The 24,805-nt window shown below is 35.7% G+C and overlaps 1 protein-coding gene across 1 annotated transcript; it reads right to left on the bottom strand.

Annotated features, from left to right (window-relative positions):
* Positions 1-416: 416 nt before the first annotated feature.
* On the bottom strand, positions 417-23,960 carry LOC128663224 (nicotinamide riboside kinase 2). The gene is made up of 8 exons (XM_053717443.1): positions 23,747-23,960; positions 18,984-19,074; positions 16,081-16,126; positions 14,216-14,393; positions 12,808-12,879; positions 1,478-1,584; positions 1,295-1,371; positions 417-493 (listed from the first exon to the last, which is right to left on the bottom strand). The coding sequence occupies exons 1-8, from the start codon at positions 23,770-23,772 to the stop codon at positions 488-490; spliced, it is 603 nt and encodes a 200-aa protein (XP_053573418.1). The 5' UTR covers positions 23,773-23,960; the 3' UTR covers positions 417-487.
* Between the last annotated feature and the right edge of the window lie 845 nt (positions 23,961-24,805).

The raw sequence follows: 24,805 nt of genomic DNA, 5'->3' as shown, positions 1-24,805 counted from the left end.
ATTGTATAATTAACAAGTGCATAATAGAAATACAATGATTTAACACCTCTGAATTTCAAATAAACAGTCAATTTTTTTTCTGTCAAATTTATTTTTTCTCCCATTGTCCGGCTCCCTGTATCATGTGATAGACATCAGCCAATCATCATAGACTAGTATACGTATACCCTGTGAGCTTGTGTACATGCTCAGTAGGATCTTGTTCTCTAGAGAGTGTGTATATAACAAGATTGTGCAAACTTTGATAATGGAAATAAATTGGAAAGTGTCTTAAAACTGCAAGCTCTATCTGAATCATAAAAGTTTACTTTGACTTCATTGTCCCTTAAAGATTAAGTTGAAAATACAACGAATAGGCACACCTATGTAATTCTATTTTTTTTTTAAAAGAAAAAACAAATAAAGTAGAAATGGCGGAACATCAAAAATAAAAATATTTATTAAGGCATGTTTTGTAGTAGCGTTCAAATACAATTCACATTTTCATTCACACCTGAAAAAAAAAATGAAAAAAAAAATGAAAAAAACTTACAATGCAAGCAGAAAATAGATATTTTTTAGACTTTATTTTTTAAAGAAGATGCTTATATTTTTTAGTGGGATTGGGCAGTACTGCAATTCTATATTTCAGCTCACAGTTCAGTGTGTTTGTATAAAACTAAAAATTAGTTGCTAAAAACAAATATTTCAGAATGTCACAGTTACTTGTGTATGTTTTGTAGTGGACATCTTTCATATTAATGAAAACTGCTTGAAAATCTAATTACTTCTTTAACCACGACTATCTTGACATTTTGCTCTAGTGTCATTAACACACTTAGGCCACTTTTCTATTGCTGTTGAAAACAGTGTTAAGTTGTGATAACACATAACATCTCCATTATTATTATTATCAGGTGTTTGTAGAGCGCCAACAGGTTCCATAGACGTTAATGGAGATACTTGTTACCACCTGTTTACAACAGCAATGGAAACTAGGCCTCTGTCTCTTGCCTCCCCTAACCTGTTATATACTACTGCCTCTAGCTAAACTCTCTTTGTCTTGGTCCCATAAACAGGGACCCTAAGTTTCAGCTGAGTTCCCCTATTCATGCCTAACAAAAGAAACCAGATGTTAGAGGTTTACCCTAAAATGGCAACAGACAATACGATATTACACTAATCTTATCTGCATATCATCTTTAAATGGTCATCTTTAACAAAATAGCTAAAACAATTAAAGAAGCTAAAGAACATCTGTTCATTTGGACTGTTATGGATGTGGGTAGCTAAAATTCAACACAGCGCCAGTTACCTTGTTTATCAAATTCAAGATATCTGCAGACACCCTGTTCAACAACTGTTCCTTTGATTCTGTTCCATCCAATTGTTCTGGAAATAAATAAATATAAACATAATGTAATATAACTGAACCAAATGCATTCAGTACTTAGATTTCCACATTCACCATAGAAAGTAAACAAAATTGTGTACCTACCAACATTCACATTTAGTGCTTCCATTTTATTCTTATGTTTAATGTACATTGGCCACACATGACCATCAAAAAGTCCCGGTGGATCTGGGATAGTGTAGTTTCTGGAGCTGTTAAACAGAATATATAGTCAGGATAGAAACATTATTTCAAGTTGTTTGTGTATAATTTGTACAGTACAGCACCTAGGAATCCCACTGGAAATCAGGCTAGAATATGGGGACTTTTTTCTGACTAAAACAGATGACTTAATAAGGTTCAGTTTATTTGGTTAAACCACATTGAGAGACATTTGCTAAGAAATAATAATAGATTTATGCAAATAAAATAAAATAAATGTAAGTGTGACCAGATCACCCTCCACACACACAAATTCTCTGTATAGTGGATTGGAGGTTCAGCTAAACCAAACGGCAAAAATACCATGCAAAAGTATTCTGCAAAGCACAAATGTAATGCTGTCAATTTTTAAAGAAACATGGAAGTGAAACACTAAATTTTTGGCATAATATGTTTGTTTTTATTTTAAATAAAACATTAGCTTCCATGCTGCCTGTAGTCCAGTGTCATCATTCAACATTTTTAAGGAGTGACAATAGAGTCTGATTGGCTGCATCACTTGAACCTATAGAGCCTGAGATTGGACGGAAGTGCTAAAGCACAATAATGGAGCACTTCAGTCATCATCAGGAATGTTTTGTGCTTTTGACTACAGTGAACGGTACATGCACGGTAGCACCTTCCTCAATCCCTTGAGAATAAAAAATCTTGCAAGTTAGCTCATATACTACATACTGGTCCAGGTGGTTTCATCTCTGCCTAAATGTGATAGTAGCAAACAAGTAAATATTAAAGGGCCACTGTAAGTAAATATTTTCTATGCCTGTTACTAACAAACTACTCCAAATACACTTTTTATCAATAGCATTTAATTAACATATCTACCTGGCGTTAGCTGCAAAAAGGTGAGCATAGAGCAGAATTTAGCTCCACATCTCACCTCAATACCAGCGTTGCTTACGGTAGCGGTAAGCTGGCTAAACGTGCTCGTGCACGATTTCCCCATAGGAAACAATGGGGCTGAGCTGGCTGGAAAAAAACCTAACACCTGCAAAAAAGCAGCGTCCAGCTTCTAACGCAGCCCCATTGTTTCCTATGGGAAAATAAAAAATATGTCTACACCTAACACCCTAACATGAACCCCGAGTCTAAACACCCCTAATCTTACACTTATTAAACCCTAATCTGCCGCCCCCGCTATCGCTGACACCTACATTATATTATTAACCCCTAACCTGCCGCTCCGGACACCGCCACCACCTACATTATCCCTATGAACCCCTAATCTACTGCCCCCAACATCGCCGCCACCTACATTATACTTATAAACCCCTAATCTGCCGCCCCCAACGTCGCCGCCACCTACCTACAATTATTAACCCCTAATCTGCTGACCGGACATCGCCGCCACTTTAATAAATGTATTAACCCCTAAACCGCCGCACTCCCGCCTCGCAAACACTAGTTAAATTTTATTAACCCCTAATCTGCCACCCCCAACGTCGCCAACACCTACCTACATTTATTAACCCCTAATCTTCCGACCCCAACGTCGCCGCTACTATAATAAATTTATTAACCCCTAAACCTAAGTCTAACCCTAAGTCTAACCCCCCCTAACTTAAATATAATTTAAATTAAACGAAATACATTTAACATAATTAAATAAATTAATCCTATTTAAAACTAAATACTTACCTATAAAATAAACCCTAAGATAGCTACAATATAACTAATAGTTACATTGTAGATAGCTTAGGATTTATATTTATTTTACAGGCAACTTTGTATTTATTTTAACTAGGTAGAATAGTTTTTAAATAGTTATAAACAATTTAATAACTACCTAGCTAAAATAAGTACAAAATTACCTGTAAAATAAATCCTAACCTAAGTTACAATTACATCTAACACTACACTATCATTAAATAAATTACCTAAACAACCTACAATTAATTACAATTAAATTCAATAAACTAAATTACGAAAAAAAAAAACACTAAATTACAGAAAATAAAAAAGAATTACAAGAATTTTAAACTAATTACACCTAATCTAATCCCCCTAATAAAATAAAAAAGCCCCCAAAATAATAAAAATTTCCCTACCCTATACTAAATTACAAATAGCCCTTAAAAGGGCCTTTTGCGGGGCATTGCCCCAAAGTAATCAGCTCTTTTACCTGTAAAATAAAAATACAATGCCCCCCCAACATTAAAACCCACCACCCACACACCCCTACTCTAAAACCCACCCAATCCCCCCTTAAAAATATCTAACACTAATCCCCTGAAGATCAACCTACCTTGAGCCGTCTTCACCCAGCCGTGCACAAGTGGTCCTGCATACGGCAGAAGTCTTCATCCAATCGGGGCAGAAGAGGTCCTCCAGACAGCAGAAGGCTTCATCCAAGCGGCATCTTCTATCTTCATCCTTCCGGAGCGGAGCCATCTTCAATCCAGCCGACGCAAAGCCATCCTCTTCAAACGACGTCCTAATGAAGAATGAAGGTTCCTTTAAATGACATCATCCAAGATGGCATCCCTTGAATTCCGATTGGCTGATAGGATTCTATCAGCCAATCGGAATTAAGGTAGGAAAAATCCTATTGGCTGATGCAATCAGCCAATAGGATTGAACTGGCATTCTATTGGCTGTTCCAATCAGCCAATCGGAATTCAAGGGATGCCATCTTGGATGACGTCATTTAAAGGAACCTTCATTCTTCGTTAGGACTCGTTTGAAGAGGATGGCTCTGCGTCGGCTGGATTGAAGATGGCTCCGCTCCGGAAGGATGGAGATAGAAGATGCTGCTTGGATGAAGCCTTCTGCCGTCTGGAGGACCTCTTCTGTCCCGATCGGATGAAGACTTCTGCCGTATGGAGGACCACTTGTGCCCGGCTGGGTGAAGACGGCTCAAGGTAGGGTGATCTTCAGGGGGTTAGTGTTAGATTTTTTTAAGGGGGGATTGGGTGGGTTTTAGAGTAGGGGTGTGTGGGTGGTGGGTTTTAATGTTGGGGGGTATTGTATTTTTCTTTTACAGGTAAAAGAGCTGATTACTTTGGGGCAATGCCCCGCAAAAGGCCCTTTTAAGGGCTATTTATAATTTAGTATAGGGTAGGGAAATTTTATTATTTTAGGGGGCGTTTTTATTTTATTAGGGGGATTAGATTAGGTGTAATTAGTTTAAAATTCTTGTAATTCTTTTTTTATTTTCTGTAATTTAGTGTGTTTTTTTTTCTCGTAATTTAGTTTATTGAATTTAATTGTAATTAATTGTAGGTAGTTTAGGTAATTTATTTAATGATAGTGTAGTGTTAGGTGTAATTGTAATTTAGGTTAGGATTTATTTTACAGGTAATTTTGTACTTATTTTAGCTAGGTAGTTATTAAATAGTTAATAACTATTTAATAACTATTCTACCTAGTTAAAATAAATACAAAGTTGCCTGTAAAATAAATATAAATCCTAAGCTAGCTACAATGTAACTATTAGTTATATTGTAGCTAGCTTAGGATTTATTTTATAGGTAAGTATTTAGTTTTAAATAGGATTAATTTATTTAATTATGTTAAATGTATTTCGTTTAATTTAAATTATATTTAAGTTAGGGGGGGTTAGGTTTAGACTTAGGTTTAGGGGTTAATAACTTTAATATAGTAGCGGAGACGTTGGGGGTGGCAGATTAGGGGTTAATAAATATAATGTAGGTGCCGGCGATGTTAGGGGCAGCAGATTAGGGGTTCATAGATAATGTAGATTAGGGGTTAAAAAATTTATTTTAGTGTTTGCGATGTGGGGGGCCTCGGTTTAGGGGTTAATAGGTAGTTTATGGGTGTTAGTGTACATTGTAGCACTTTAGTTAAGAGTTTTATGTTCCGGCGTTAGCTCATAAAACTCTTAACTACTGACTTTTAAATGCGGTCGAAGTCTTGACAGGAGAGGGTCTACCGCTCACTTCTTCCAAGATTCGTAATACCAGTGTTAGGCAAATCCCATTAAAAAGATAGGATACGCAATTGACGTAAGGGGATTTGCGGTAGCCTCGAGTCGCGGAAGAAAAGTGAGCGGTGAGCCTCTACCTGTCAGACTCGTAATACCAGCGTTAGCCTTAAAAAGCAGCGTTGAGAGGTCCCAACGCTGCTTTTTACCTAACGCCAAACTCGTAATCTCTGTGTAGGTGTTTCTCAGCAAAAGCATAATAAATAAATACACTAATTTTATGCTTTTATGTTTAAATGTGGTGCTTAAAGGGAAATTAAACAGTTTGAGATTGTGATATTTTCATTATTTATATTGTCCCCACTTCCTGTATAACTCTGAAAATATTTGTTTTTTGTCAATGCCACTGAGGTTCTATAAACAGGCAACTTCATGTTGGAAACAAAGTTTTGCTCTTTATCTGTTTTTCCCCCTTTATATATAATGAGGAATACATTTCTACATAAGCATGCAACCTTTTTGGAATAGCTCTATAAAAATTGATTATGTTATAAACAGAGAGGTGGGTCATGACTCAAAAATGGAATAGTATTGTAGCAGCTACCTTGTATTAGACTTGATCAACATTCAGTATAGACAGAGACAGTTCGAGCAAAAGGTTTCTTTAGTAAAAGTTCACTTTTTATTGAAGTACATCTAAAATAGTACATCACCATTTCAGCCAAATTTCAGCTGCTCATCTGACTCGTTTCCTGCCTATTCGGCACTTTATCAGGGATACACAACTGTGTCCCTATGCTTCTTAAATAACCCTAAATACACCTCTTCCTGTTAACTCTTAAAGTAACAATTTCTGCTACACATTTATACATTATCTGATAAAATTTATACCATTCACATAGAAAAACATTTACACATGGGCGAAACTACTGGGGGTGCAGAGGTTGCAATTGCAACTGGGCCGCCAAGGGTGGCTTCAAAAACTGATATCATGTGAGTGTGACATGATGTTTCACTAGTGTCTCTGACTACAGGGGTTAGTCTTTCTGTTTTACCAATTGGTGTGTATGTGTGTATGTGACTGTGTGTATATTTATGCATGTATGTGTGTGTGTGTATGTTTGTGGAACCAGCAAATTACAGACCTTGTTAATACAGCATGGGGGGATGCGTTAAACAGTGTCACTATACAGTACCACTATATATAGTACGGGCGGGCTGGACTATGTCATAGACTACTGTGGTCACTTTATAAAGTACTGGGGCGGGTAGGGTCAGGCCAATCATCTCACCGGCAGATTACAGACTAACTAACTCACTATATACAGTACTGGTGGGTTAAACAGTGTCACTATATACAGTAATAGGTGGTCAGACAATCTCACAGACTGTGGGCACAGGGTACCTCCTTTAGCAGACATGTAATCTGATTAAAAAAAAAATTCTGCTAAACGAATTGATGATTTCCACAACATATCTTTCCTATGGGAGGAATATGTCAATAGCCGGTACCTACCCTCTTGCACACCTCCTGAACTGGACCGCACAAAGACACACCCACTTCTGACTTTTATAAACCTAACTTTCTTACTGCATATATACAGTAGGGTCAATTCATTATATCAATGTGGAGGTTCACATCCTCCAACACATAGGCCTAGATTTGGAGTTTGGCGGTAGCCGTGAAAACCAGCGTTAGAGGCTCCTAACGCTGGTTTTAGGCTACCGCCGGTATTTGGAGTCACTCAAAATAGGGTCTAACGCTCACTTTTCAGCCGCGACTTTTCCATACCGCAGATCCCCTTACGTAAATTGCGTATCCTATCTTTTCAATGGGATTTTTATAACTCCGGTATTTAGAGTCGTTTCTGAAGTGAGCGTTAGACATCTAACGACAAAACTCCAGCCGCAGGAAAAAAGTCAGTAGTTAAGAGCTTTCTGGGCTAACGCCGGTTTATAAAGCTCTTAACTACTGTGCTCTAAAGTACACTAATACCCATAAACTACCTATGTACCCCTAAACCGAGGTCCCCCCACATCGCCGACACTCTAAAAACATTTTTAACCCCTAATCTGCCGACCGCCACCTACGTTATCCTTATGTACCCCTAATCTGCTGCCCCTAACACCGCCGACCCCTGTATTATATTTATTAACCCCTAATCTGCCCCCCTCAACGTCGCCTCCACCTGCCTACACTTATTAACCCCTAATCTGACGACCGCAAAGCGCCGCCACCTACGTTATCCTTATGTACCCCTAATGTGCTGCCCCTAACACCGCCGACCCCTATATTATATTTATTAACCCCTAATCTGCCCCCCCTCAACGTCGCCTCCACCTGCCTACACTTATTAACCCCTAATCTGCCGACCGGACCTGAGCGCTACTATAATAAAGTTATTAACCCCTAATCCGCCTCACTAACCCTATCATAAATAGTATTAACCCCTAATCTGCCCTCCCTAACATCGCCGACACCTAACTTCAATTATTAACCCCTAATCTGCCGACCGAATCTCGCCGCTATTCTAATAAATGTATTAACCCCTAAAGCTAATTCTAACCCTAATACTAACACCCCCCTAAGTTAAATATAATTTAAATCTAACGAAATTAATTAACTCTTATTAAATAAATTATTCCTATTTAAAGCTAAATACTTACCTGTAAAATAAATCCTAATATAGCTACAATATAAATTATAATTATATTATAGCTATTTTAGGATTTATATTTATTTTACAGGTAACTTTGTATTTATTTTAACCATGTACAATAGTTATTAAATAGTTAAGAACTATTTAATAGCTAAAATAGTTAAAATAATTACAAATTTACCTGTAAAAGAAATCCTAACCTAAGTTACAAATAAACCTAACACTAGACTATCAATAAATTAATTAAATAAACTACCTACAATTACCTACAATTAACCTAACACTACACTATCAATAAATTAATTAAATACAATTGCTACAAATAAATACAATTAAATAAACTAGCTAAAGTACAAAAAATAAAAAAGAACTAAGTTACACAAAATAAAAAAATATTTACAAACATAAGAAAAATATTACAACAATTTTAAACTAATTACACCTACTCTAAGCCCCCTAATAAAATAACAAAGCCCCCCAAAATAAAAAAAATGCCCTACCCTATTCTAAATTACTAAAGTTCAAAGCTCTTTTACCTTACCAGCCCTGAACAGGGCCCTTTGTGGGGCATGCCCCAAGAAATACAGCTCTTTTGCCTGTAAAAAAAAACATACAATACCCCCCCCCCCCCAACATTACAACCCACCACCCACATACCCCTAATCTAACCCAAACCCCCCTTAAATAAACCTAACACTAAGCCCCTGAAGATCTTCCTACCTTATCTTCACCATACCAGGTTCACCGATCCGTCCTGAAGAGCTCCTCCGATGTCCTGATCCAAGCCCAAGCGGGGGGCTGAAGAGGTCCATGATCCGGCTGAAGTCTTCATCCAAGCGGGGCAGAAGAGGTCTTCCATCCGATTGAAGTCTTCATCCAAGCGGCATCCATCCGGAGCGAAGCGGCAGCATCCTGAAGACCTCCACCGCGGAACATCCATCCTGGCCGACGACTGAACGACGAATGACGGTTCCTTTAAATGACGTCATCCAAGATGGCGTCCCTCGAATTCCGATTGGCTGATAGGATTCTATCAGCCAATCGGAATTAAGGTAGGAATATTCTGATTGGCTGATGGAATCATCCAATCAGAATCAAGTTCAATCCGATTGGCTGATCCGATCAGCCAATCAGATTGAGCTTGCATTCTATTGGCTGTTCCGATCAGCCAATAGAATGCAAGCTCAATCTGATTGGCTGATTGGATCAGCCAATCGGATTGAACTTGATTCTGATTGGCTGATTCCATCAGCCAATCAGAATATTCCTACCTTAATTCCGATTGGCTGATAGAATCCTATCAGCCAATCAGAATTCGAGGGACGCCATCTTGGATGACGTCATTTAAAGGAACCGTCATTCGTCGTTCAGTCGTCGGCCAGGATGGATGTTCCACGGTGGAGGTCTTCAGGATGCTGCTGCTTCGCTCCGGATGGATGCCGCTTGGATGAAGACTTCAATCGGATGGAAGACCTCTTCTGCCCCGCTTGGATGAAGACTTCAGCCGGATCATGGACCTCTTCAGCCCCCCGCTTGGGCTTGGATCAGGACATCGGAGGAGCTCTTCAGGACGGATCGGTGAACCTGGTATGGTGAAGATAAGGTAGGAAGATCTTCAGGGGCTTAGTGTTAGGTTTATTTAAGGGGGGTTTGGGTTAGATTAGGGGTATGTGGGTGGTGGGTTGTAATGTTGGGGGGGGGGGGGGTATTGTATGTTTTTTTTTACAGGCAAAAGAGCTGTATTTCTTGGGGCATGCCCCACAAAGGGCCCTGTTCAGGGCTGGTAAGGTAAAAGAGCTTTGAACTTTAGTAATTTAGAATAGGGTAGGGCATTTTTTTATTTTGGGGGGCTTTGTTATTTTATTAGGGGGCTTAGAGTAGGTGTAATTAGTTTAAAATTGTTGTAATATTTTTCTTATGTTTGTAAATATTTTTTTATTTTTTGTAACTTAGTTCTTTTTTATTTTTTGTACTTTACCTAGTTTATTTAATTGTATTTATTTGTAGCAATTGTATTTAATTAATTTTTTGATAGTGTAGTGTTAGGTTAATTGTAGGTAATTGTAGGTAGTTTATTTAATTAATTTATTGATAGTCTAGTGTTAGGTTTATTTGTAATTTAGGTTAGGATTTCTTTTACAGGTAAATTTGTAATTATTTTAACTATTTCAGCTATTAAATAGTTCTTAACTATTTAATAGCTATTGTACATGGTTAAAATAAATACAAAGTTACCTGTAAAATAAATATTAATCCTAAAATAGCTATAATATAATTATAATTTATATTGTAGCTATATTAGGATTTATTTTACAGGTAAGTATTTAGCTTTAAATAGGAATAATTTATTTAATAAGAGTTAATTAATTTCGTTAGATTTAAATTATATTTAACTTAGGGGGGTGTTAGTATTAGGGTTAGACTTAGCTTTAGGGGTTAATACATTTATTAGAATAGCGGCGAGATTCGGTCGGCAGATTAGGGGTTAATAATTGAAGTTAGGTTTCGGCGATGTTAGGGAGGGCAGATTAGGGGTTAATACTATTTATGATAGGGTTAGTGATGCGGATTAGGGGTTAATAACTTTATTATAGTAGCGCTTAGGTCCGGTCGGCAGATTAGGGGTTAATAAGTGTAGGCAGGTGGAGGCGACGTTGTGGGGGGCAGATTAGGGGTTAATAAATATAATATAGGGGTCGGCGATGTTAGGGCAGCAGATTAGGGGTACATAGGGATAATGTAAGTAGCGGCGGTTTACGGAGCGGCAGATTAGGGGTTAATAATAATATGCAGGGGTCAGCGATAGCGGGGGCGGCAGATTAGGGGTTAATAAGTGTAAGGTTAGGGGTGTTTAGACTCGGGGTACATGTTAGAGTGTTAAGTGCAGACGTAGGAAGGGTTACCGCATAGCAAACAATGGGGCTGCGTTAGGAGCTGAACGCGGCTTTTTTGCAGGTGTTTGTTTTTTTTTCAGCTCAAACAGCCCCATTGTTTCCTATGGGGGAATCGTGCACGAGCACGTTTTTGAGGCTGGCCGCGTCCGTAAGCAACTCTGGTATCGAGAGTTGAAGCTGCGTTAAAAATGCTCTACGCTCCTTTTTTGGAGCCTAACGCAGCCTTTATGTGGACTCTCAATACCAGAGTTATTTTTATGGTGCGGCCAGAAAAAAGCTGGCGTTAGTTTTTCGGGTCGTTACCGACAAAACTCCAAATCTAGCGGTAAGTTATTTCTTACTCTTTGATATTGGCTGAACGGTACTTCACACCTAATCCAACTATTATAACCAACCTCGAGGTTAATCACTACGACCATACTAGAATAATTGTAATGAAGCTGAATTTACATTTGCATTTTTTCTCTATTTTCTTTATTTTCTTTATTTCTTGATTTTTTTTTTCTTTTTTCCCCTATATCAAACAATGTCAAGTTGTGAGATTTCTTTATGTTTTTGCTATGTATTTCTTTGACAACGTTCAATAAAGCATTTGAAAACGAAAATAAAAATAAAATAATAAAAAAATTCTGTGTTAAATGTTAAAAAAAAGATATGTATCAAATTCACTTTTTTGGTGGGGGTGGGCCCTTCTTAGATTCTTGCACCTGGGCCCTGTGGTTTCTAGTTACGCCTCTGCATTTACATTTAAAAACATCAACAAGGTATATAAATCTAAGTACATATAGTTGTTTGTCTTATCTTTATCTAATATTAAGCAGTAAATATATTTTATTTTGTATATTGTTTATATACATTGACGTTCAATAACCCTTTATTTAATAACTTCATATTCTCTTATTGTTAAGCCAGACATTTTTAATCTTATAGGAGAAAAAAATGTATTTGTTCTATGTAGAATTTATACACAAACTTTCCACGTACAGACACAGACTATTTTTATATAAATGTATATTTTGAGTACTTTCAAAATCTCTAAGGTGAAAAATAAAAATTGATTATGCTATATACAAAGAGTTGTGGGTCACGACACAATAATGTATTGCAGCAGCTACCTTGTATTAGACTTGCACTGCTCTGCATTGTATTGCACTATGCATTGTGTGATAAAATGCTAAGAAGTTATTCTTCTTCCTAGAAGAAGTTAATCCCAGCAAAGTCACTGTGCAACCCTCAGCACAGAAATCATGATCAGTAGATTAGCAGAAACGTATGGCTCTGCACTGACCTGATAGAGTAGATAGACAACCAATTCCCTCGCATTAGCTGTACATTTTGTCCATGACTAAGCAAAGTTAATGTGGACAATTTGTCCAGCAATGGGTACAGAAAAATAAGTCTTATAAGCATTGTATAAAAAACTTCAAGCGCTCCCTAAAGACTCTACTGTTCAGGGATGCATACAACCTACACTAACCTTTCTTTATACCGTTTCCTCTCCTCCAATGCTATCCCCTTGAACACCCTTAGCATGTAAGCCTAAGAGCCATGCTGTTTGTAGATTACATTCTTTAGAGCTGATTACAACAGTGCGACTCTTGGCTGGGCCCTCTACCCGTCTGATCCCTATAAATGGTTCCTTGTATTCCGCATATAGAATATGTTGGTCCTCTACAAATAACCGATAATAATAATAATAATAATAGTATGTCAAACTTTTGGGGCCATGTGTGTTCATTATGAGTAAAACATTTTCATAACTCAAAAAATACATACCTCCTCCTCTTCTTGCATTCTTCATAGGGTATGGTAAGAAAGTAGCATTGAGTGAATACATCAATAAGTGGTCTGAAAAAAAACACGTTAAACGGTAAATTAAGCATATAAATGTGCACTGATCAGAAAATGCCATGCAAACAGAAATATTGCAATCTGACATTACTTTGAATATGAAAAATAACAACAACAAAAAAACTATTTACTGAGAATTTAAAAAAGACATGGAGATAAATTCTATGATTTTAGAAAATATTTTAATGCTATTATTTGGTTTTAATAGGCTAGACATTATAGTGTAGTAAATAATACACTTGGTCCAGATTACAAGGGAGAACAATTTAAGCGTAAAACATTAAAGCAATTAATGAGAGGATTGTTGAGACAATAAAAGTCCATTTTTATTTCAGCCGCTAGCAGGGGGTGTCAATCAACCCGATCGTATAGGATCGAGTTGATTTCTGTCCGCTGCCTCAGAGCAGGCGGACAAGTTATGGAGCAGCGATCTTTAGACCGCTGAATCATAACTTCTATTTCCGGGGAGCCTGACGTAGCTTGATAAATCGGCCCCATGAGCTTAAATAGCTCTTCCTTGGATTTTTGGGCGAGCCCCTAAGACATTAATATGTTCAGAAGCTATAATATGTGAAGAGACTCCAGAACGAGACTTGGAATGCTCTGCACTAGAGAGCACAGTCTCATATCTGAAGAAAAGCCGTAATGGTTACAGAGATATCAGAGCAATGTAGTCAAGCGACTGAGATACCAAGCTCGAGCCAACAATTTGTAGATATTTAACTTATAAGGCTCTCTAAGTTCCAGTTATTTACCACATCATTTACATTATTATTATTAATAAACTGCCTAAGATTTTTATTTGAAGAGCCTGAACTATGGATTGAACTTATATATAAGCAGAACGGTAGACTTAATTTTGCACTCACCGTTGATCAATCAGTAACACACAATCAGGTATTACAAGTTATTGGCTAAAATGTTTAGCAAGAGCATTTTTAATACACCCAATACTTATATAAAGGGCTCATTGCACTCATATTAAACGTTGTTGGTTAAGTGGTGCACTTGCAATCCGAAATACCACTTTAATTCCAAAACATGTTGCATGTATAGCAAAGAACGTAATCAAAAGCTTCAGTACTTGAGACAAATATTTGTACTGCATTGGTTTTGCAAACAAGTGTTATCTGACAGGAATTACAGTGCGGGTCTTATAGAAATCTGTAACTGAGGGAAATTACAAACCTGCATTACCCCACATGAATAGTATAGTGTGTCCTATACTACCAATTGCACCATATATATTAATATGAGTGCAAAAATGCAAGCGGTATTAACTATCCATACTGTTTGTATCCTAGGCCTTTATATTTATGTGGGAAGTACCTACTTGTATGTATAGAGGAGGAAGCCTTCCACAATGAGAATGTGAATCTTTTCACTCTTCTCAACTTCCTCCGCTGTGTCCATATTGTTGTTAATGCCATGCGAGCGTTCAAATTTAACTGGGTCTTTCCTCCAAGCATTAATGGTATCCATCATCGCTTCCATATCCAGCGCAGTGATAACTAAATTTGAAGTTAAACAGATATACAGATTGCCACAGCAATAGAGGGGTCTAAGTATAATAAGACTACTGTTGCTGTTTATTTTTTATTTTTTTTTAATAATGCATTATTAAAAGATATTCAATATAAACAAAAGTTTTACAATTTCTTAACTATTTAATTTTAAGGGTCTGATGATCAAAAACTTGCCAACATGGAGAGAAATGACGCAAAATCTTTGGGGGCTTTTATGAGCATTGTTTTGCAATGTATATGTCTCTTCTTCACGCCCAGAACCCTACATACAGTATTATTATCAGTTATTTGTAAAGGGCCAACAGATTCCACAACGCTTTAAACATTGGTCTAGTATGCAAGGTAACAAAGGGATAGAGGGCCCTGCCAAGAGTTGCACTGTTGTAAATCAGCTCTCATGAAGAGCTTTGCTCGTAGGCTTACAAGGGGGTTCAAGGGGATGAAAAAAAGAGGAACTAAGATATGAAAATGTTAGTGTATATTGTATGCATCCCTGAGCAGTAGAGTCTTTCAAAACTAGGGGAAAAGCTTGTGGAGCGAAGCAGAATGTTCCACAAGATAGGGACCAATCTGGAGAAGTCCTGTAGACGGAAATGTGAGGAGGTAACAAGAGAAGAGGAGAGAAGGAGGTCATGAGTAGAGCGAATGTGACGGGAGGGATAGAATCTGGAAACGAGGTCGGACATATAGGGGGGTTAGTGTTTTTAAGGGCCTGTCAGAGGCAGGATTATGTGTTTTATACTGGAGGTTAGAGGTAGCCAGTGAAGGGAATGGCAGAGAAGTTCAACAGATGAGGAGCGAAATGTAAGGAAAATCAGTCAGGCAGAGGCATTTATTATGGATTGTAAGGGAGATAGACTGCAGCTAGGGAGGCCGGAGAGGATAGAGTTGCAATAGTCAAGGCGGGAAATGATGAGAGAGTGGATTAAAGTCTTAGTTGTGTTTTGTAGGAGGAAGTGGGACATTTTGGAGATGTTTTCTAAGGTGGAAGCAGCAGGAATTAACCAACAAATGGATGTGATGAACAGCTCTCAGGCTAAAATCTGCCCTTCTACAATTATTGAGGGACCTTGCAGTACTGACAAGACTTTGTAAGTAATCTCAACAGAGAGGAAAGCTTTAGATCACCAGGTGCTAAGTATCATGTGATTTCCCTCAGAGAACAATGCTTTAGGCTGAGTTTTACATTCCAGCTAATTGATTTGTGTGTGTATTATACCAGGGGTTATTTACTAACACAAAAGTCCCAGAAGAGAAAGATTCAGCAGAAAGGAATGAATATCAGTACATTTTAGACATCACTGTCAATTTGAGACATCACTGAAAGAATGCTGTCAAATGCTTGTAGAATTATGATGAAAGAGCTTCTAGAGTTTAGTTCTATTTTACTACACACAGCTTTTTTCCCCCTCTCATTTCAACATGATAAACAAAGCAAACAGATAATAATTCTGCTTTGTATCAGTTAGGAATTACACAGAATATGATTTTTTTTTATAGTAGCTATTTTATTAGTAGCTAAGTTATTACATTAATGTCCTGAATCATCTGGCTGTGTTAATTAATTAAATGTCACTAATAATATATAATTAAAAAGGGTTACATTTGCATTATTTACTTTACCTATACAGTATACTAATTAGTGCATGAATATATTAATATGATTCCTTACCATCATACTGCTTAAATCCATCTATAACTTGTATCTGATCTTGGGGCTGGAAAATAAATTAAAAACAAAAAATGTAACAGCTGTCAGAAACATATTTAAGTAAAAAACAATTCCACGCTGTCCACATCTACTACACTTATACATAAATGTCACAAACAATCTGTACCAATGTAATGAAAAAAATAGATCTACAGACATTCTGAAAATTAAAATAATGGTAAAAAAAATCAAAATATTTGTTGCTGAAAGGCACTGTGGTTAAACTCTGTAGCAACCCAAGGCTTGCAAGTTCAATCCTCATCCTTCCGAGGTCAATAAAATGAGCAGAGCCTTGAGACCCTTACGGGTGATTAGCTGTGCTTTACAAGTACCCAATACACTATTAGCATTAAAAAGCAAGGATACTGATATAATTGCAGGCTATCTTATCATATTTAATAAAAACAAACTTTAAAAGGTTGGAAAAGGGCATAACAATTATTTAATTTTGCACGGCACATGTTTTTTGTTCCCTTTTTATCCACCTGGTTGCAGAAAAAAAGGGCCCCTTTAGCAGCTGAAGTGTTAAAATCCATTAAAATAATAAGTAAATATGCTGGAAACCAGCAGATAATGTCTTCCTTTATTACACCGCTTGGACATTATAGGCCAGACTACAAGTGGCAAGCTAATGAAAGTGCAGGCACGGTAAGCATTAGCGCGCCCATTTGATATTACAAGTCCATGGTAAAGAGCCTTAACCAAAAAAGGGTTAGCATGGCCGATTTAGCTCAAGCGCAGCCTATACTTTCAATGGATATAACAAACGTGTAACTTGCGCTAGTTTTACGAGTTGAAAGTTATGGTTTGCACTCGAGTGAAAGCCAAAACTGCGCTAGAATATTTAACACGACTTCAGACATGAAGTAAACTGTAAGGGTTAAAAAAACAATTGCACAAAACATATTACATTAAAGTATTACACACAAATATACACTTTTTAATAAAAGTATATTATATTATTATTAAAGGGACATAATTAGACAATTCATGATTTAGACAGAGCATACAATTTTAAACAACTTTCCATTTTACTTCTATTATTTAATTCGCTTCCTTCTCTTATTATCCTTTGCTGAAAGGTTTATCAAGGTAAGCTCAGGAACTCCAAAGAATTGTATTTCAAAATGACCTGCAGACATTTTTTCACTAAAAAAATGAAATCACGGAAAGTGAAGGAAACTTCTGCCTTTGGGGTGGCTACATATATATATATATATATATATATATATATATATATATATATATATATATATATATATACATTCCGATTTTCATTGGCTCACCCATGTGTTCAGTTGGAAACCAGTAGTGCATTGCTGATCCTTCAACAAATGATACCAAGAGAATGAAGCAAACTAGATAATAGAAGTAAAGTTGTTTAAAATTGTATGCACTACCTAAATCACGAAAGAAAAACTTTGGGTTTCATGTCCCAAAAGGGTTAAAAATTATATTCCAATGTAATTATATATATATATATAATATATATATATATATATATAGAGTATATATATATATATATGTGTGTGTGTGTGTGTGTGTGTCTAAATATGTGCTTGTGTGTATGTATACACGTCTATATATTTGTATACCTGTGTACGTATGTGTTTATATGTGTAAATATGTATATACACACACACATATACTGTATATATATATATATATATATATATATATATATATATAGCCAGAATATAAAAAATATATAGCCAGAATATAAAAAATCACATGAAGTTCACAGATGCAGCGATAGTACCAATGTATTAATCTACCTCACATGTGGATCTACTTATTCTTTTATATATATATATATATATATATATATATATATATATATATATATATATATACACACATTATATATATATATATATATATATATATATATATATATATATATATATATACTGTATATATATATATATATATATACACACACTTATGAGCCCTTCCCAGTCAAATACATTAAAGCATTCAATAACATTTCAATTAATTTTAATGTGTTTTGAATAGAAATATTTTAATTCCTATGTTCTTTACATTGAAAAAAATGTCCTTTTATTTTTAAATATACATTTCTATATATACATATCTCTCTCTCTCTCTCTCTCTCTCTCTATATATATATATATATATATATATATATATATATATATATATACATACAGTATATATGTGTGTATATCCATATAGATAAATAAGTATAGATATATATTTTACATTTTTTTATATATATATATACAGTATATATATATAGATAGATAGATAGATAGATAGATAGATAGATAGATAGATAGATAGATAGATAGATAGATGATAGATAGATTTAAATATAAAAACAACATTTTATTTTATGTGACGAACATAGGAATCTAAAGTATTCCAAACTCACTTTGGGTTCAGCTCAATTGGTCTAACGCATTTTCAGGCTGGTGTGTGAGCGATAATTATTAGGTTTTGTTACAGAGCGCCCCATAGAAGTCTATGGGTAGAAGAAGAAGTTAGCACACCTTTAAGCACAGTTAGCGTGTGAGCGGGGGAAAAAATGTGCAAACATCTTGTAATCTGTCACTTTATGCTTTTAATATTGAATTATGAACCACAGTGGCTCCTAAATAGGGTTGCCACCCATCCCTTAAAATACAGAACACTTATAAGTTACACATGCTGCAGGGTGTGCCGGGAGGAATATGAATAGTGCTGTCCAGAAACACAATACATGTTCCTCCCTGCAGCATGTGTAACTCATAAGTGTCCAGGAAAACATGGCTGAGGTGGCAACCCTACTCCTAAATGTCTTTCTGGTTCAATGTGTTTGTAAGGGAAAAGTTAGTGCATGAATATATTCAATCACTACTCACTTTGAAGAAATCATCCTGGTGTACCACACAGCAATTGGGTAAACATTTAATTAGCTGGTTGGTTAAAGTTGTTTTTCCACCATTTGTGACACTAAAACAAACAAAACAAAAAAGAAAAACTTTAGGTAGGAAATGTAAATTGACACAAAACACGTTCTACACTTTTAAAATGGATAGGAATTATGTTTTGGCATGACAAAATGAATCTAAAAACAAACATAGACTGTGAGTATGATGAGTGCCTAATAACTGTTATATATAGTACTGTGCAAAAGTTTAAGGCAGGTGTGAAAAACTGCTGTAAAGTAAGAATGGTTTCAAAAATAGAAATGTTAGTTGTTTATTTTTATCAAATCAATATTTGGTGTTACCACCCTTTTCCTTCAAAACAGCAACAATTAATCTATGTAAACTAGTCATATAGTCAGGTGCATGATTGAACATTATTACCAAACAGGTGCTAATGATCATCAATTTAATATATATTTATAAAATATAGATCTATTTTCTTACATGACAGCTTGTTGAAGAGTGGCGTTAACAAAGCTACTAGGGGGGGCTGTATAAATATTTCTATTGGTTTATATATGACATAAGTAGAATAGTTGCTTATTTTCAGTGATAAATAAGGCGCAGATATTAATCCGACTAGAGAAATTTACCTTTAGTTTTCCTCAGCTCTCCTATGGAAAAACGCAAAGAAAAAACAACTTTTTTTTTATAAATTTGAGCACACAGGTGTGCTTCTCTAGTTAAAGGGACACTAAACGCAATCATTTTCTTTTGTGATTCAGATAGAGCATGCAATTTTAAGCAACTTTCTAATTTACTACTATTATCACATTTTATTCATTCTCTTGCTATCTTTATTTGAAAAAGAAGGCATCTAAGCTATTTTTTGGATCAGAATGCTGGACAGCACTTGTTTATTCGTCGGTTAAATTAATCCACCAATCAGCAAGAAAAACCCAGGTTGTTCACCAAAAATGGGCCGGCATCTAAACTTGCATTCTTGCTTTTCAAATAAAGATACCAAGGGAATGAAGAAAATTTGATAATATGAGTAAATTAGAAAGTTGCTCAAAATTGCATGCTCTATCTGAATCACGAAAGAAAAAAATTTGGGTTCAGTGTCCCTTTAAGCGGGCTTCCATTGCGGACAATGAACGACTCGATCTATCGCATTCACCATCTGGCGGAGAGAGGGCGGACTGTGACAAGTGACAGCAGTTGTCACTGACTCCCTGTCCTGCCATTGGATAGGGAATGCGGCTGTGAAGTTCAACTAACTGGCTAAAGAATGTAAAGTTTCCTTGCAATAAACGTCTTGCTTTTCCAATAACAGATGACAAATATTCATTTGCCTGGCACTAATTTGCTCAAACTCTTTATTTTGTATTGACTTTAGGTATTTTGTTGCACAAGATTGTATGCTGTATTATGCTTTTTTTTTTTTTTAATCATTGCAAGTATAAGCCGTGTTTATATATTATTTTTATAGCATATCATACACTTTCAGAAAATCCGAGTATTTTACAATTATAGACAAAAATACTCAAAATGAAAAAAAAATAACATATTATTTTCTAAAATTATACGGACTGTAGGGTTGACAACTTTTTAAGAAAATAAGAGAGCCTAGGAATGGAGAAATTATACAGTAGTTACTGACAAAAAAAGTGAATTCTATTTCTCATTTAAGGCACAGTGGAAGTATTAAACTGTCAGATACATCACAATTATTAGCTAAATAAGAGTAACAGAATACAATATTAAAGTGAATGTAAATTTTGATGCTTAAGTGCCCGGTTTTTAAAAATTCGATTAAAAACAGGGGGCACTTTAATTCATCAAAATTTACATTTCACTCCTGTTGTGAAAAAAAACTTACCTTTTAAACTTGACAGTAGCTCCAGCTTCCTCCAGTCATCACAAGCCATTTCTGATGTCAGAAATGATGGATAGGTCATCCTCCAATCATGGCTCCCCCCCGGGGGGAATCAGTGTCTGATTCTACGCCGTGATTGGAGGAAGCCGGATTCCTTATTTTAGACCCAGGAAGAGGCTTTGCAACGGGTGGAGGAAGCTGGAGCTGCTGTCAAGATTAAAAGGTAAGTTTTTTTTCAACAACAGGAGTGAAATGTAAATTTTGATGAATTAAAGTGCCCCTGTTTTTAATCGAAATTTTAAAAAACAGGCACTTTAGCATCAAAATTTACATTCACTTTAAGGGCTAGATAACAAGTGGAGCGCAAACAATTTCCAGAGGGTTTTTGCCGTTGTTTGCTCTCCTTTTTTAATTGTGCTGATATTACAAGTTAAGCGAAATTTACACTAGAATCATTACCACAATCTCAGAGCTTTGGTTAACTGTTTTCCGAAACTAAAAAAATTGCACAAAACACATCCAAAATACATTACAAAGTACACTTACACTCACAATAACACTGTCAATAAAAAATATTTTTATAAAGTATTGCACACAAAAGTTATAAGGGCTCAAAGATATGAGATCTCAGGTGTTAGAAAGAAAAAAATCAGCTAAAGGGCTTTAACAGAGATACATACAGATACATTGCTAAAGATGTATTTATATATATTTTGTGAGGAGAACACATAGGAGAATTACAAGGAGGATTCTCCTTTTGTTTGATAAATCGAGCCCATAATGTGGCACTGCACATTAATTTGTTGCACAGTGAGATTAATTTGTTTACACAAGAGTTCCAAAAGACACAATAGCAGTACTGATCATTTTAAACACACACACAATAAATAAATAGATTGTATTGCTGTGCATTCATTTGTTGTTTGCATTAGTGACCCTATCTCATTATGTACTATTTTCCTTTGCTGTTGTAAATTGTGTACACTGGTGGTAATAAAAGTACCTCTATGGGCTCGATTTATGAAGCTACGGCATACAGGGGCGTACATATGCGCCACTGTCAGCCGCAGCTTGCCTCTTGTGGACTGAATACCCCTGGTGGAATTTAACATTGCACACAATCGCTATTTTGCGCTCGCATGCAATGCCGCCCCCTGCCCGCGCACATCCAATTACGCGTGGGCAAAAGCTGTCAATGTCCCCGGTCGGACGAGATTGGGGAGATTTAAATTCTCCACCTAAGAGGTGGAGAAGAGTTAGGGAAGCAGCGGTCTGATGACCGCTGCTTGATAAATACGGACGGCAGGTTCTCTTGTGAGAATCTGCAGCCGTAATGTGGTGAAGCCTTTGATAAATCAAGGCCTATATTTCTATTAAAGTCTATTAAGACTCAAAATAAAAGTATAAGTGTGATTATAATGTAATGTAGCCCCAAACCAATGCCTCATTTACTGACCAGCCGTCTATATAAAAAAAAAAGTTTGCCCATCCCTAATGTAGAACATTAATGTTTCTATTACAATGTTCCTTCAATAGTATAGAAAACAACATTTTCACTTCCCTGACCAAAACAGAACTATTTACATTACAAAATATTGGAATTCAATCACTACTTCTCTTCCAGAGGATAAATATTACACACATTGTATCATCTTACCACCTTGAATGTCTTCTGACCAAATAAATGTCTCTGGGATCTGTTACATTATTTGAGACCAGATAGTTCTATTATTAAACAATATTTCCATGTAACATAGATTAATTTAGCTAGCAAATGGATTACTCAAAATTCATTTGTGAATTTTAAATGTTTCAATCCTACCAACAGAATTTAGCATTAAATTAATTACTTTCTAGATTTTAGCTTAACAGTATATACAGTAAGTCCCCTACTTACGAACGAGTTCCATTCCGGGAGCACGTTTGTAAGTCCAGTTTGTTTGTAAGTCCAACTCCAACTGTATTGTAAATTGTGTGAAAAGTATTATAAACCTCACTTAATAATACTTTTCACACAAATTACAGTACAGTAGCACATAAAAAAAACAAACAATACTGTAGGATTTTTTTTTTTTTAATCTTACCTTGTATAGTAAAACAGCTTACAGGGGCTGGCATGGAGTGAACAAAAATGGAACTTGCATGTTTGTATCTTTGAAAGTTCACAACTTGAAAGTTTGTAAGTAGGGGACTTACTGTACATTGATTACAAGAATGTCATTTGTTTGGAAAAACTTTAAATATGTTTTACAAATAACATTTTATATTATACCAACAGTGAAACTATTTTAGTTGAATAAATGAATCAATATTCTGTATAAAAAGGTGTTTTACTTAGTGCCAAAATGTAATATTTTATTTTAAGAATAAATACAAACTATATCATTTATTATTATTTTTGTATTATTATAATTGGCTGTAAATTAAAAGTTAATTGTATGCTTTACACGTTTATTTAATTATAGAGAAAACTAATTTCTAACTTATGCCATAAACAAGGAGGAATAATACCATTACTGCAACTTGTAGAAAGAGAAAACTCAGATAAGCATAAACGTGATAACATATGGCACAGTTAATAGGTGACCAAAAGGTGATTCAAAGGAATTTGACATATAATAAAACAATTTGATAACTTGTAATATAAACATCTATATTCCCTATAAGGTTATAGCATGCAATATAATAGTCCCCTGTGATTTGTATTAACCAGGCTGCAAGACAAAGGTAAAGTAGTCAAAACGCTATGAGTATGTATTGTGCAGATATAATGCTAAGCAATTGCTTTACACTAACCCTGTGCTTCATGTAGATAGTACAAGGACATTTGAATTAATGTGCCAGCAGCACATATTTCCCTGGGAAGTTTACTCACCCGCCAATGCCCACGATGAACTTCATGTTGCCTCCTAGTAACTGATATTAACACCAATAAAAATGAACAAAATAAATAAATAAAACCCTAGAGGAATGATTGCAAGAAAAAGAGGAGGGAATAAATGAATCGTCAGCTAGTTAAGCGGGCTTCCATTGCGGACAGTGAATACCTCGATCTATCACATTCACCATCTGGCGAAGAAAGGGCGGACTGTGACAAGTGACAGCAGTTGTCACTGACTCCCTGCCCTGCCATTGGATAGGGAATGCGGCTGTGACGTCACTTTAAGTAACTGGCTAAAGAATTTGAAGTTTCCTTGCAATAAACGTCTTGCGTTTTCCAATGACAGATGACAAACTGTATGCTGTATTAATTATGCTTCTTTTTATGTTAGTCATTGCAAGTATAAGCCGTGTTTGTATATTGTTTTTATAGCATATCATACACTTTCAGAAAATACCAGTATTTTACAGCTTTAGACAAAATTACTCAAAAGGGAAAAAATAAAATAGCATATTATTTTCTAAAATGAAACGGCCTGTAGGGTTGCCAACTTTTTAAGAAAATAAGAGAGACTAGGAATGGAGAAATTATACAGTAGTTACTGACAAAAAAAGTGAATTCTATTTCAGTGAAAGTATTAAACTGTCAGATACATCACAATTATTTAGGCGAAGCCTGCCCAGAGGGCAGTATATTTTTTTAAATTAAAGGGACACTGAACCAAAAAAAATTTCTTCCATGATTCAGATAGAGTATGCAATTTTAAGCAACTTTCTAATTTACCCCTATTATCAAATTTTCTTAATTCTCTTGCTATCTTTATTTGAAAAGCAAGAATGTAAGTTTAGAAGCCGGCCCATTTTTGGTTCACAACCTGGTTTGTCCTTGCTGATTGGACAGCACCAATAAACAAGTGCTGTCCATCCTCTGAACCAAAACTTGTCAGGCTCCTTAGCTTAGATGCCTTCTTTTTCAAATAAAGATAGCAAGAGAACAGAGAAAAATTGATGATAGGAGTAAATTAGAAAGTTGCTTAAAATTGAATGCTCTATC

Source organism: Bombina bombina, chromosome 6, assembly GCF_027579735.1.
Source record: "Bombina bombina isolate aBomBom1 chromosome 6, aBomBom1.pri, whole genome shotgun sequence".
Lineage (NCBI taxonomy): Eukaryota > Metazoa > Chordata > Amphibia > Anura > Bombinatoridae > Bombina > Bombina bombina.
The sequence above is the reverse complement of the archived record's forward strand: the minus strand, read 5'-3'. Positions and strand labels throughout refer to the sequence as shown.